General features: G+C 38.2%; 2 protein-coding genes across 2 annotated transcripts; both read right to left on the bottom strand.

Moving 5' to 3' along the window:
- Positions 1-1150: 1150 nt before the first annotated feature.
- Positions 1151-7038, bottom strand: LOC148191568 (uncharacterized). Its single transcript, XM_088100665.1, has 12 exons — positions 4403-7038; positions 4271-4301; positions 3551-4180; positions 3341-3466; positions 2615-3258; positions 2460-2541; positions 2296-2385; positions 2084-2206; positions 1877-2005; positions 1682-1785; positions 1507-1597; positions 1151-1434 (listed from the first exon to the last, which is right to left on the bottom strand). The coding sequence occupies exons 2-12, from the start codon at positions 4289-4291 to the stop codon at positions 1333-1335; spliced, it is 2142 nt and encodes a 713-aa protein (XP_087956791.1). The 5' UTR covers positions 4292-4301; positions 4403-7038; the 3' UTR covers positions 1151-1332.
- A 141-nt stretch (positions 7039-7179) lies between these two features.
- LOC124842965 (receptor-like protein EIX2) lies at positions 7180-14594 on the bottom strand. Its single transcript, XM_088100666.1, has one exon. The coding sequence runs from the start codon at positions 14578-14580 to the stop codon at positions 12748-12750; it is 1833 nt and encodes a 610-aa protein (XP_087956792.1). The 5' UTR covers positions 14581-14594; the 3' UTR covers positions 7180-12747.
- Between the last annotated feature and the right edge of the window lie 149 nt (positions 14595-14743).

The raw sequence follows: 14743 nt of genomic DNA, 5'->3' as shown, positions 1-14743 counted from the left end.
TACAAATTCCAAATTTCTCTCGGGTAATCGTTTACAGGGGTGCTGTAAACGATTACCAGAGGCTTTTTTCAGCAGTCTCACTCATTCCTTCCACAGCTTGCTCCTCCAACTCATGGGGGGTCTCCCTAGCCTCCTTGGACTCACATCACATCACCACCCACCCTCTCCCACCACTGCAACACCTGCACCAGCCTCAGACAGGTGCAGAAGTGCCTAAAAGTCACTTTTTTTGCCAATTGTGACCTGTGTTCACCTGACTGAGTACCTGTGTTGGACTTTCTGTACAAATTCCAAATTTCTCTCGGGTAATCGTTTACAGGGGTGCTGTAAACGATTACCAGAGGCTTTTTTCAGCAGTCTCACTCATTCCTTGCACAGCTTGCTCCTCCAACTCATGGGGGGTCTCCCAGCCTCCTTGGACTCACATCACATCACCACCCATCCTCTCCCACCACTGCAACACCTGCACCAGCCTCAGACAGGTGCAGAAGTGCCTAAAAGTCACTTTTTTTGCCAATGGTGACCTGTGTTCACCTGACTGAGTACCTGTGTTGGACTTTCTGTACAAATTCCAAATTTCTCTCGGGTAATCGTTTACAGGGGTGCTGTAAACGATTACCAGAGGCTTTTTTCAGCAGTCTCACTCATTCCTTGCACAGCTTGCTCCTCCAACTCATGGGGGGTCTCCCCAGCCTCCTTGGACTCACATCACATCACCACCCACCCTCTCCCACCACTGCAATACCTGCACCAGCCTCAGACAGGTGCAGAAGTGCCTAAAAGTCACTTTTTTTGCCAATGGTGACCTGTGTTCACCTGACTGAGTACCTGTGTTGGACTTTCTGTACAAATTCCAAATTTCTCTCGGGTAATCGTTTACAGGGGTCCTGTAAACGATTACCAGAGCTTTTTTTCAGCAGTCTCACTCATTCCTTGCACTACTTAGTCCCCCTACTCATCACGGGTAACTCCAACCTTCTTGCGTTCACATCAATCACCAACACCCATCTCCCCACTCGGAAATTGATCAAATCCTTCGCATTAATTACCATTAATTTTAGTGAAAATGCTCTCGTACTTTTCAAATTTTTATTATAATGCTGCGTTCATTTTTCAATCACTAATTTTGTCATTATAACAAACACAAACGCAAAGTAAAAACAATTCATTTCGAAATCCAACCACTATTCTTATTACAAACACATACTGTACATTGTCAAATAACATTAGGTACATATTTCAACATCTTATACATGTCAAAATTGTCAAATAACATTAGGTACATATTTGAACATCTTATACATGTCAAAATTTGATAATTTCTTAGCAATCCTAGACAATGCCGTATAGATGTAGGGCTTCCATTCTGCTAGTGTTCTCGTTGTCCAGGATCCAGTCACACACATATTGCTTTCTAATCCCAAGCAGCTCCTCCTGAAACCAACATTTTCCACATTACAAACCAGGACATACAACAATATTATCAAACACACAGTTCCAACTTACAGTTGTATATTCAGGCATGCTTTTCCCGTTGTATTTTTCATCTCCATCCCAGATTTCCATTGCTTTCAACATTATTACTCCACAATCATGTCTGAAATAATATACCCACAACATCAGATTACTTTTGCCCATATACATCACAATATCGTCCGGCACTACAGTTCAAGAAACTTACAAGTTTGGTTGGGATGGGATATTTGCTTGTTTAACTGTCAAAGGAGCAATACTACCTTCCGGTATATTCATCAAGATGCAAAAAAACCGTGCCATATTTTCAGCCTACCAGTTAACAAAAACAATAAATACTTAAACAATGCAGGGTTATGTCATAATCACACGGTAATCAACAATGAAAGATGTCGAATCTTACAACGGCTGTGTCTATCCTTTTGCGGTCTCTGATCCCCTTCCCCAATGAATCGATCACAAAAATCTCCATTGACCTCAACTTCACTGAATAACACCACCAGTGATCATCGTGGACAAATGGCAGAAACAACTACAAAAAATATAAACAATTTCAGTAACACATTTACAACCAAAAGTCGACAAGATTTGGAAATTCAAGGTTACTCACAAAGTCCGCCGTGGGTAATTCTTCAAGTCCAAAATGATCGGAACGAAAATAAGTGTTATAGTTATGAAGCGTGAATACATGGCGATTCTGTGGACGTTTCCTATAATCTGTAAGAATATGGTGCTGTGGACAATTTCAAAATCATCAATAAAAATTCGATCAAAAATACTTTCTTCAATCATAAATATGACACAATATCAAATTTTATTTACCGAGTATAACGGACTAAAATGAAACCTCTTAACAACACCGGACAACCTTTTCTTAAAGTACATAAAGACCGTACAAGCAAATAACACCACCTACAGAATAAAAAAATTTCACATTACTAAAATAAACTATAACATGAAACACAACCAAATGTGACAATACTAACCATGTTATCAACGTATTTCAGTGGGGCCAAAGTGTAAATTGAAGTCGTGCTCAAGCTTTGGCCAATTATCTCGCTTACAACCCTAAACATACAAATATTACTCAATCACAAACAATACATATTCCTCAACCACAACTACAATTCATACCACATACCTGTGTACGTTCATCTCTCTGATGCTGACTGCTGTATACAATTGGTTTGCATCAACACTAGTGCTTGGATCACCAACAAAACTCCGCAATGGGGGTATAGCCAATGGCACCACCTCTGGTTCTCCTTCATCAGCATCATCTTCTATTTCAATAAAATTAATGTTACCAACAGTTTCATCATCCCCTCTTACTTCAGCATGTGCACCTAGGGGGTCATCAACTTCATTTCCATAACCTTCTTCTTCTCCCCCAACTTCAGCATTCTCCTCACCTCCAACTCCATGTCCATCACCTTCTTCTTCTCCCCCAACTTCAGCATTATCCTCACCTCCAACTCCACCCCCAACCTCTTCATCAGTGGCACATGCATCTTCTTCGTGAAAGATTGGAGTTTGATAAATTTCAAATAGCTCCCTAGTCAAAACTCCAATCTTGGCATTCAATGCTCTGATATGTTCGTTATTTTTCCTCAATCTCTCCTCCGCACCTGCTTCCCATGCCCCGTCATCAGAGCTTTCTTCTTCATCATCGTCTTTGTCAACCTTGGATCCTTCACCCAAGGATCCTTCGTCATCCAAGTTCAAAGCTGCACGGATTTCCGGCCTATGACGATCTTCATTTCGTATATACCACTCCATATTTAACTGCACCAATAGCACACAACAAATTCAGACAAAATACACAATCCATTTTAACATACAAAATAACGAAAAACAAAACACTTACATCTCCGGTCATAAAAATATTTTCAATTTTTTCGGTCCTTGATTTAAACGGGAACCATCTCATTATGCGCGGGAAAAACCGGTGCGAAGGATGACCATGCAAAGAGAGTCTCTCAACCGCCCAAGCCTAAAATATCATAAAATTATTTCATCAAACATAATTCACAATGTTCTGCACTACATCAAAATAGTGAACTACATATCATATTACCTGCAAGACTGCCACATTGCCACTGAGAGTGACTGACTGGGGGATACCTGCTCCCATAATTTTCTTCTTACATTTATTTAAATTCTCTACAATGTGTTTATGTACACCGGTGCACCAATCATATAGACACAAACGGTCTAAGTCATCTAACACTCCAAAAGGCATGTTACAAACATGCCTTGATTTCCTAGGGAAATAGAAAACAACCAAACAAACTAATATATATAACCTACACACTACATCGACTTCAATGTTTTTATCATGAACAATGACATTAAACATGTCTGTCAAGTCCTTCAAACTGATGGTTTTTGATTTGAACATTTCACCAACCAATCCACCAACTACTTCATCAAAGGGAATCTCTAAACCACCTATTTCTAAACCTAAGCTCATCAACACATCAACAACTCTAAAGGGCACCAACTTTTGACTAACTCTAAAACTGTTATCATTTCCAACCCACCTGCTAACCATAACCTTCAATAATTTTAAATTCACCTCCACAGGGTTATTAATATTCACACACCACATAAATGGTGTCATCCTAATCCGATCCACATGACACTGTCGGAGTAAACGATTCATTTCAATTATGATCGATGAATCCATCGAGATAAGAAGTCGCCACTACAAAAAAAATCATAAAAATTTATTACTAACTACAATCCGTAAGATAATTAAATAATATATAAACAAAAAATTTAATTTTTTTCTTACACTTGCTTTTTTCCCTTCCATTGCAACGGCCCTAAGAAGACAACATTCCACACTCAGTTATATCATTCAACTTAATGAAAAACTAAAACACAGAGTAAAACACAATGTCAGGGCTAGCCCATTTTTACTTACACCAAAATGTAAGGGTTTCAACGCACGTTTTGAAGAAGGAGGAGAGAACGAAACCGAGGATGGAAGCTTCGAACACGGCAAGAGAACGAAGGCTTCAACGAACGAGAAGACGGACACACACCGAGAGAGAAGACGGACGACAGAGAAGGCTTGAACGAACGAGAAGAAGGAAGGCTTCAACGAACGACAAGAAGGAATGCACCCTAAACCGCGAACGAACGAGAAGAAGGAAGGCTTGAACGAACGAGAAGAAGGAAGGCACCCTAAACCGCGAAACCCATATTTTGTCAAAATTTTATTTAGAAAGCCCAAAATACCCCTATGACCGTAACCCCTTCTCTGTTCCATTTTCAAATTACTGAGCCAATAGGAAGCTGCCACGTGCACGTTGTCAAAACTGTGTTAAAAAAGCGTTGTTGGAATAACATTTTCCATTTTCTTTTGAAAGGAAGTTTGTGGAGGATGTTTAGAGATCAATAACTCCTCTTCTTTTATTACAAAATTCAATAAGACTTTCCACGTAGCTATATATATTCATTAAGTTTAACAACTGTTCACGTCTACTTTAGTACAAGTTTTCAATTTTTATTTTAAATGTAAGATTTATACGTTTTCAAAATCTCTAAATACCTAAGTCAAAACTAATCGGAAAAATAATAATTTGACATGCTATTTCAATCTTCCATTCAAATAACATTCCCAGTTTGTTGGAAGTGTCAGATTGATTGATTAGAGATAAAACTAAATTATAATATATAAATAAAGTGTAAATTTCATTCTATAAATTATTTTATAGGGTTAAGAAGGAGAATTCTATTTTTAAGAATGAATTAGTTTAGGGATTTTGAGATTTAGATTTTCAATTTGAAGATTGGTGGGTTTTTGAAAGGTACTTGAAGAGGAATTGCATTACATTTACGATTCATCTTGTGCAGTGTCTTTGAAAAAACATGCACCTCTCAAAATGCAACCCTAAAAAAATTTGAAATCCACTAACCTCACTGCATCTTCCTAACTTTTCCCTCTTTTCGCTTCACCGTCTTCCTTCTATTTCCATCTTCTCACTGCTGTTTACATTTAATTCCATCGTGGCTTATAGTTTCACCTTTTCATTGTCGTCATGTTTTTTATTAAGTTAATTTGTTTGAATTTTGTTTCAATTGTTTCCTATTTTCTATTTTGTTCAGATATCATTAGGGAGTAGAATGTAATTTGGCTATGCAATAAGCTACTGACTGAGTTATAAATAGACATGTTTCGGATGTGTAGGGCTGTGCTATATTTATCCTCCAAGTTCTCCTGCACTCTTGCGTCGATGGCTGATCTTCTCTTCAAGTCTTAATTCTCTTCTTGATCCTGAGGGGTGGAAACCTGCAAAAGATTCTCCGATGCCAAAGTCAGTTTCAGAGCAATGGCTTTTCTCAGGGGATGGTAATAAATGTGCAATCAATGTAACCTATCTACCACTCACCCTGAACTCGTATTTATAGTTTTCGCTATGGGCTTGGGATTAGTGAAAGGTTAATCATGGCCCATGACAGCCCAATAGCTTTTAAACTCTACTTACCTTAAACCAAGACGATTAGCAGTATGGCCGGCCATTGTCCCGAGGTCTAATCATTGGGCGGCCGGCCTTGGGATGTGCTACTCATTCCGTACAACACGGGCGCCGGCCCCTATCGTACTCAAACGTCACTTAGTTATTGGTGATGTAATCTAAAGGACTTCAAGTGTTGAAATGGGCGGATGGTCTTTAACCGATCATATAACGTAATTGTTGAAATGGGCGGACGGTCTTTAACTGCTTTAATGGTACGGGTTGAAATGGGCGTCCTTCCGTAGGGCGCCCGCCCCTTGCTGGTACAAGACATATTTGGAATTGACGGTGAAAGTGGAAAAGAGTATTTCGTTGACAAGGTTCAGGACGAGACATTAAGGTACTAGTTTAAAATGGACTTTATATTTTGTATCCTGTAATGCTAAGTTGGCAAAGTATTTTGTATCTTGTTTATGTTCCATCAGATCTTGCAATTCAAGTTTTAATAATTGTTGTGACAATGATTTTGACTATGCTCTGAACTTATAATTGAGCAATAACCTTATCTTCACATAAAGTAAACATAACATAGCTGATTATAAGTAATACACGTCATATTAATTAAATTAGTTTCTAACTAATTCTCTTATGGTACTTGATTATTTTTATTTGTTGTATATTATATTTTCTTATTTCTAGATTTGTTACTTTTTTTATGTATATATACGTAATCCTCTGTTAGTTCTTCAATGAATAGATTAATCTTTTATTTTTTCTAGTTTCAATTGTTAGTTTATTATGGTATTGGAGTTCTCTTTGAGAGAGCTCTTATGCGCGCACCAATGGCTAACAAAGCCACCTACTACCCTTATACTATGCAAGATGGACAAAATGCATCCCCTATATATCCACCCAAATGAAAGCCCCCTGTCTTGTCTCACCACTACTCATATATAAGAATTATCATAATTGGTCTCGTGCAATGAAAATGAACTTATTAACAAAGAACAAGTTAGGATTCGTTGTCGGCACGATTGTAGAACCACTGAAGAATCATGCAATCTTTATTTATGAGAACAAGGTAACATGCTTGTTCTTAGTTGGCTAATAAAGTCAATGAACGTGGAGATTGCGCAATCCATTCTTTGGAGTGAGAAGGCTTCAGATGGGTGGAGGGAGCTCCGTGAGCGTTTTCCACATACTGATCTATTCATATTGGAGAATTGAGAAGAAGAAAGAATGAATGAAGTGTATATTTTGTATTATTGAATCTGCATAGATGCAGACTATATACAAGCGTGATGACAATTTAGAGAAACTGGTTTTTAAAAACTAACAGAAAACCAGCTTGACTTATTTTTTCAACTCTAATACAGAATCTCAAAAATTCGAAAGGATATCTTCAGCCAAAGACAAGGTGATAACTCTGTATCAAAATTTTACACTACATTGAAAACTTTATGGGATGAATTAGATGTTTTGAATTCCCTTCTTGTTTATACATGCAACCCCAAATGTTCATGTGGTGTAATCCAGAAAATTGAAGAAGAGAGAAATAAGAATCAAGTGGTTAGATTTTTGTGAGGGTTGAATGATCAATATTCAGGTGTTAGATTACAATCGATGCTCCTAGATAATCTGCCCAATATGGACCAAGTTTTTGCACTGATTGCATGATAAGAACGACAATTTACCATTAAGATGTTTCTATGCCAAAGGCTCTTATTACGACTAGCAATGAAGCTTTAGACTCCAAGAAAAATCAAGGGAATGACAATGTTTGGAATAACATATACACTTCCAAGAAATGTTTGTGGTGTGGAAGAATAGGTCACACAATTGACATTTGTTATAGGAAACATGGTTTCCCTGCTGGTTTTAAGTTCAGAAATTCCAAAACCGTTGCTCCAAGGTCTTCAAATATTGTGGTAACTAAAGAAAGTGAGATCAACTCCCAAAAGATTCATCAGGAAAAGACACACAAGGAAGTGCACGGTTTGGTTTTACTACAAGCCAACATCAGAATCTATCGGCTTTACTGCCACGATAGAGAGACTCCACGCCACTCACTTCTCATGTGAATTTTGTACTAATTCAACTCCAACAAGCAATGCTAATCTACTAATCTCTAGATGGATCCTAGACACTTGTGCCATGAATCACATCTTGAATTCCCTTGGTCACTTTACTACATATAGGCATACTACTTGTCAAAGTGTCCCTACCCAATGGTACCTTAGTTTCAGCCATCATTTCTGGCACAATTCACCTTTCATCCAATTTTGTTTTAACTAATGTGTTATATCTCCCTAGCTTAAAATTCAATCTGATATCAGTTACAAAATTAACCCAAACCCTTCATTATAAGTTGACTTGCTTTAATGACATTTTTTTAATACAAGATTCCAGTGCTTGCAAGATGATTGGCACAACTAAAGCAAAAAGAGGTCTTTATATTTTCATCTAGACAATCGACTCTTCTTCACCCTTTATTATTTGCAACACCATTTCATAAAATTTTTCTTTAGTTTTTCTTCTAGTTTTCCCAACTTATGGCACTATAGATTGAGTCATCCTTCTTTTGATAGAGGTCAAACAATTAATAAAGTGTTCCCTTTCATTCATTGTAATAAAAATCATGTTTGTGATATATGTCATATTGCAAGACAAAGAAAGCTTAGTTTTCCCTTAAGTTCTTCATTTACCACTGCAATATTTGAGTTGATTCATTCTGATATTTGGGATCCATTTTATGTGATGTCCATACATGATCAATCTAATTTTCTTACCATAGTTGATGATTACTCTAAACACACTTGGATTTATTTGCTAAAGAATAAAATAGAAGTTAGACCTTTACTTCAAGCCTTTTGTGCATTGGTAGAAAGCTAATTTCAAACAATAGTTAAAACCATTAGAGTTGATAATGGTAAAGAGTTTCAATTTAACCAGTTTTATGCTACAAAAGGCATAGTTCACCAAACAAGTTGTGTAGAAACTCCCCAACAAAACTCTATTGTAGAGAGAAAACATCATCATATTCTCAATGTTGCTAAAGCCCTATTGTTTCAAGCCGACCTTCCCAAAATATTGTGGTCTTATGAAGTTATGCACTCAGTTTATCTCATCAACAGAATCCCTACATCAATCTTTGATAACAAGTGCCCTTATATGCTATTATATAAATGTCTTCCTACCTCACTCACCTCAAGGTCTTTGATTCACTTTTTTGTTAGTCATAGAACCAAATTTGATCCTATAGCCACAAGGTGTATTTTTCTAGGATATAAGAGTGACAAAAAATGTTATATTGTTTATGACATCAAGACTAGAGAATTGTCAGTATCTCAGAATGTCATCTTCCATGAAAACATTTTCCATACCAACTAAATGATCTACCTATGCTACTTCCAGTTTTAGTATTCCCTTTCCAACCTTTCATACTATGGAACCTTTCGATTACATTATATCAAAAACCGAATTAGAACCTAAAACACCACAAAATCCTTTTCCTGAAAACCAAACAATAGATACAATAGCCATACCACATAATCTTATATTAACACCGCAGTGTTCACCTAAGAGAATTAGAAAGCCTCCTTCGTACTTGCAGGATTATCTTGCAACCTTACTGTTTCCACTCTTGTGCCACATCAATCTTCAAGCAAAGGTAATCTCTATCCTCTTTCTCAAGTACTTTCCTATCATTGTTTGACACCTTTATATCAGTCTTTTGTTATGAATATCACTATCACACCTGAGTCCACCAAATATTATGAGGCCTCCAAACATGAGTGTTGGAGGATATCCATGGATCAAGAACTAGAGGCGCTGGCAAGTAATAATACTTGGGTCCTAGTTTATAAACCATCTAACGAAAACCTTATTGGTTGCAAGTGGGTCTACAAAGTCAAGCACAAACATGATGGGATAATAGAACTATACAAAGCAAGGTTGATTGTGAAGGGTTACACTCCAATAGAAGGTATTGACTTCACGGATACCTTTTCCCCCGTGGCAAAAATGACCACTCTAAGAGTTGTATTGGCTTTGGCCTCCTCCAAAAATTGGTTTTTACACCAATTAGATGTAGATAATGCCTTCTTGCATGCACATCTAGACGAAGAAATCTATATGGCTTTATCGCAAGGTCTCTCAACTTCCAAGCCCAAGCAGGTCTGTTTATTAAAGAATCTTTCTATGGGTTGAAGCAAGCTAGTCGACAATGGTTCCATACTATCTCTCGTGCTCAGAAAATTCTTGGTTATTCACAAAGTCAAGTTGATCACACAATATATACCAAGAAAACAGATAAATCCTTCACAACTTTACTATTTATGTTGATGATGTTTTGTTAACCGGAAATGATATTTCTGAAATCAATAAGGTCAAACAGTCTCTTCATGCACAATTTGGCATTAAGGATCTTGGAGAAGCCAAGTTCTTTTTGGGTTTAGAAATTGCATGGTCTTCCAAGGGCATAGTGGTTAACCAACACAAATATGCCTTGGAACTTTTATTAGATTCTGGTTTTCTATGTTGTAAGGTAGTAACAACACCCATGGATAGCTTTGTTAAGCTCGGAGCTATTACTGGCAAACCAATCTCAGACATCCACTCCTATACAAGATTGATAGGAAGACTTCTTTATCTTACAACTACATGACCAGACATAACTTTTGTGGTGAATCAACTTAGTCAATTCTTATTTTCCCCCACAAATCAACATCAAGCATCTGCTCATAGAGTACTCCGCTATGTTAAGGACTCACTTGAGTGTGGCCTTTTCTGTCCATCATCAAACATTCACAAGCTCACCACATACAATGACTCTGACTGAGCTAGTTGCATTGACTCTAGAATATCGATTACTAGGTATCGTTTATGATAATGCTAATTTTTACCATTATTTAAGCATCAATTTAGTAGCAAAATCAACTCCTTTCTAACTTATAACTTGTTAAATCCTCTTCTTTTGTCTTGTTTTTTGAATAAATGTGTTTTGGGCTACTTTGATGTATTTTCATCAATAATCCCTTATTTTGTAGCTAATTATGAGCTTGGAAGAATCTCCAACAATGTATAGAGATGAACCAAAGCAAGCACACAGCAGAAACGCTCGTCGTCAGCAAACGGACGCTCGTCCTGTGGACACAAGAGAGGACGCTCGTCCAGCTAGAAAACGAACGCTCATCACGGTGTGGACGACAGAGAGTACGCTCGCTCAAAGCGCAGTGGACGCTCGTCCAGCACACAGAAGAGGACGCTCGTCCAAGCCAAGAGCTGTGGACGCTCGTCCAAGCCAGGCAGAAGAGGACGCTCGTCCAAGCCAGGCAGAAGAGGACGCTCGTCCAACTAGGCAGAAGAGGACGCTCGTCCAGCTAGAAGAGAACGCTCGCCTGTGGACGCAAGAGAGGACGCTCGTCCAGCTAGAAGAGGATGCTCGCCCTGTGGTCGCAAGAGAGGACGCTCGCTCAGCGAGCAGAAGAGGACGCTCGTCCAAAAGACACTCAGTGGACGCTCGTCCTCGGCCAGGAGAATAGGACACTCGTCCAATGAAGAGATCAATGGACGCTCGCCCATATCCAGATGGTCCGCGCCCGGGCGCGACAGAGGGGCGCCGGGCGTGATTTTACAGAGAGTTTCATGCCCGGGCGCGATTGAGAGGGCGCCCGGGCGCGACTTTTCCAGAGAGCCTCGCGCCCGGGCGCGGCTGAGAGGGCGTCGGGCGCGACTTTTGCTGATGTGTCTGACAGAGCTTATTTAACCTTGAAACGCGAAGGAGTTTGGGTCTTTGGTTCGTTGGAGGTGCGATTTCACGTTTGGAGCTCATGGAGGGCGCGAGGAGCTTGTGGGAACATCTCCTCCTCTTCCTTTGGGTCTCCTTCTTCTTCCATCTTCCATGTTTGTAAGCTTTAGGGTTCTCCATGTTCATCTTGTTAGGGATTAGTTGTAGCCTCTGAATCTTGTGTAATTTGTGAATGATTTGATTATATATATGCCTTTTCTATCAATTGCTAGTGTTCTTGTTTCCGATCTTAAAGCTTGCATGTAATGGGGACGTTCATGACTTGATTTTGGGGTTTCATGGATTATTGGGACGTAAGATGGAACCCAGAACTGAAATAGAAGTCCTTGTGGTTCATTGATTCTAGGGATGGAAGATGATTCACATGTTGTCTTAAGATCCTAATTCTTAATGCGGGTTTGCTTGTTAGATTGTCCAAGGGGTTGGAGTTTGATAAGGAAAACCTAGGCTCTTTCACCTAAGGGATTAGGGCTAGAGTGTTTTAGTGGATTGACTTTAGTAAATTGATAGAGAGGAGATGAAATTGGTTATACACAAGAGTCCATTGGTGAAACCTAACCTTAACAATGTCATTTCATATCATTTCTAGTCTTTTCCATTTCCAAGTGCCTTCAATACCAAAGTCCAACCTTGTAATTACTTGTGAATTTATGTTTCTGCACTTGTTTGTAAATCGATTTTATGTTCTTGAGTCTATATGAGTTGTTAATCACACAATTCTCTAGTATTACGAGTCTCTTGGGAAAACGATACCTGATCTTACCGGTTTATTACTTGAACGATTCGGTATGCTTGCCGAAATCGCCTAACAGTTTATTCATTGGTTCCTCTTTAATCTCATGGCGATCCAAGAAGCAAACTATTGCAGCACGGTCCTCATGTGAAGCTGAGAATCACGCATTTGCAGTAACATTGTGTGAAGTACAATGGATCTCTTATCTTCTCAAGGATTTACAAGTTGCTAAGCCTTTTCCTGTGACACTTTTTTGTGACAACCGCTCAACAATTCATATTGCTCATAATCCCAACTTCCATGAGCGTACAAAACATATTGAGTTGGATTGTCACATTGTTCGGAAAAAACTCAACCAAGGCTTTATTCATCTTGTGCCTATTCATCTTGCGACAATTTTGCAATGAGAGAGGAATCTCCCCATGTAGTTTATTCTCATGCAAATGGAGCGAGGTGAGATTAGATAAGAAGCCCAGTGATGGAGGTATCTTTCCTGATAGATTATTGCTTCCCAAGTGAACAGCAACCAAAGATTTCCAATTCTTCCAACAATTCGTAAGCCCTCCAGATAGATTATTCAATGATATGTCCAAATACAACAAATTGTTTTTCCCATTCGACACATTATGACCACATAAGAGGGAAGACAATTCTCCTGATAATGAATTATTTGATAATGAGACAAAAACCACATTTGGTGATAATTGAGGCAAGCAACCTTTCAAACCATTTGATGATATGTCAATGACTGTAGAGTTCAACAACACATTTGACATGTCTCCGTCTATCAAATTGCCTTCTAAGTCGAGTTCAATCACTGATGATACCCAATTCCAAAATTTGTCTGGAGCCTCAAATGATGAATTCCATATAGTTAATATTTCAAGTGATCGTTGTGTATAGAACCACGCAGGAAGGTTGGGATTTGAAAACCCAAGTACTAATTCCTCAAGTTGAAAAGGTGGAATCCAATCCGAGTCAAAGTCAAAGATTAACGTGGAATATGAGTATATATACAATAACTTTAATTTTGACAATTTGGCTAAATTTCTCTCAGACACAACTCCTGTCAATGGATTTGAGCTCACATCCAATTCAATCAAGGTTGATAGATTTCCCAAATTTGTGGGAATAGATCCTGAAAACTTGTTTATTCCAAGAATAAGAATTTTTAAATGTTTGAAATCACCTAACCAATCTGGAATGGGTCCATCAAAGTTATTGTCTTGCAAGATCAAGTTTTCTAGTTCTCGAAGATTTAACAAAGCCTTAGGTAGATGTCCTATTAAAGAATTTGACCTAAGGTCTAAATGATAAATACCACAACTAAGATTGAATAACCACTTAGGCAACACTGAGTTAAATTCATTTGCAGAAAGACCAAGATATTCGAGTTTAGTAAAATTAGCATACTGAAGAGACAAACTCAAGTCTTTAAGTTGACAACCACGCATTTTGAGGAATGAAAGTGATGGAAGCATAGTAACTAATTGAAGCCAATTAGATTCCATGCTAAGATCAATCTCATTGAGGTTGAGATATTCTAAGGAGGAGATGTAGGGAAGCCACCGAAGGTTGTTGATGACAAGATTATAGTTATATGATATATCAAGATGATGAAGAGTTGAAGAGTTGACACACTGACTATGAGAAGAAGTAGGTATAGATAGATTATGACAATTATGATTATGAAGATAATCAAATTGTAATGCTAAGAAGTCATTGTTTCCCAAATCCAAGTATTCTAAATATTTCAACTCTGCTAACAATAAGGAGAGGGGAATGGAACCTGTAAGACAATGTGATTTATCTTCTTCGTCCCTATAGCTAGGAAGAGTTGTAGAACAGGGGAGAGTGATTTGAGTGACTCTACTAGTGATGTTGCTACAGATGACTCCTTTCCAATGACAACAATCTAGTTGAGTGGTCCATGAGGAAAGGACAGCTGAGGGATCTGTAACTCCTTGCTTGAAATTTAAGAGAGCATGCATGTCTTGTTGGTTGCAACGAATATTGAAGCTGCAAAAGGCAGTGTTGAACATGATTCCGCATAGCAACCATACAAAAATGATTGCATTTTGAGAGAGAAATTTACTCATGATTTTCGAAAGAAATGAAGGGGACGATGTATTAAATATAATGGAGAGAAACTCTATTTATAGTAATTGGAGTCTATACAAAAGTTTCACATCCGTAATAATAGATTAAGATATAATGAAATTTTGTGTTAAACAAAAAAGTACAATTTATTGGCATTGCAAC

The sequence above is a fragment of the Vigna umbellata genome, chromosome 10 (genome assembly GCF_029865625.1).
Source record: "Vigna umbellata cultivar VRB3 chromosome 10, Vumbellata_1.0, whole genome shotgun sequence".
NCBI lineage: Eukaryota > Viridiplantae > Streptophyta > Magnoliopsida > Fabales > Fabaceae > Vigna > Vigna umbellata.
This window is presented reverse-complemented; position numbering and strand designations above follow the sequence as displayed.

Coding starts and splice junctions, on each gene's coding strand:
- LOC148191568 (XM_088100665.1), bottom strand. CDS start 4,291: ATGGAAGGGAAAAAAGCAAGT. Junction 2,542..2,614: donor AGAGAGATGAACGTACACAG/GTATGTGGTATG, acceptor TTGTATGTTTAG/GGTTGTAAGCGAGATAATTG. Junction 2,006..2,083: donor AATTACCCACGGCGGACTTT/GTGAGTAACCTT, acceptor TATTTTTTGTAG/TTGTTTCTGCCATTTGTCCA.
- LOC124842965 (XM_088100666.1), bottom strand. CDS start 14,580: ATGAGTAAATTTCTCTCTCAAAATGCAATCATTTTTGTATGGTTGCTA.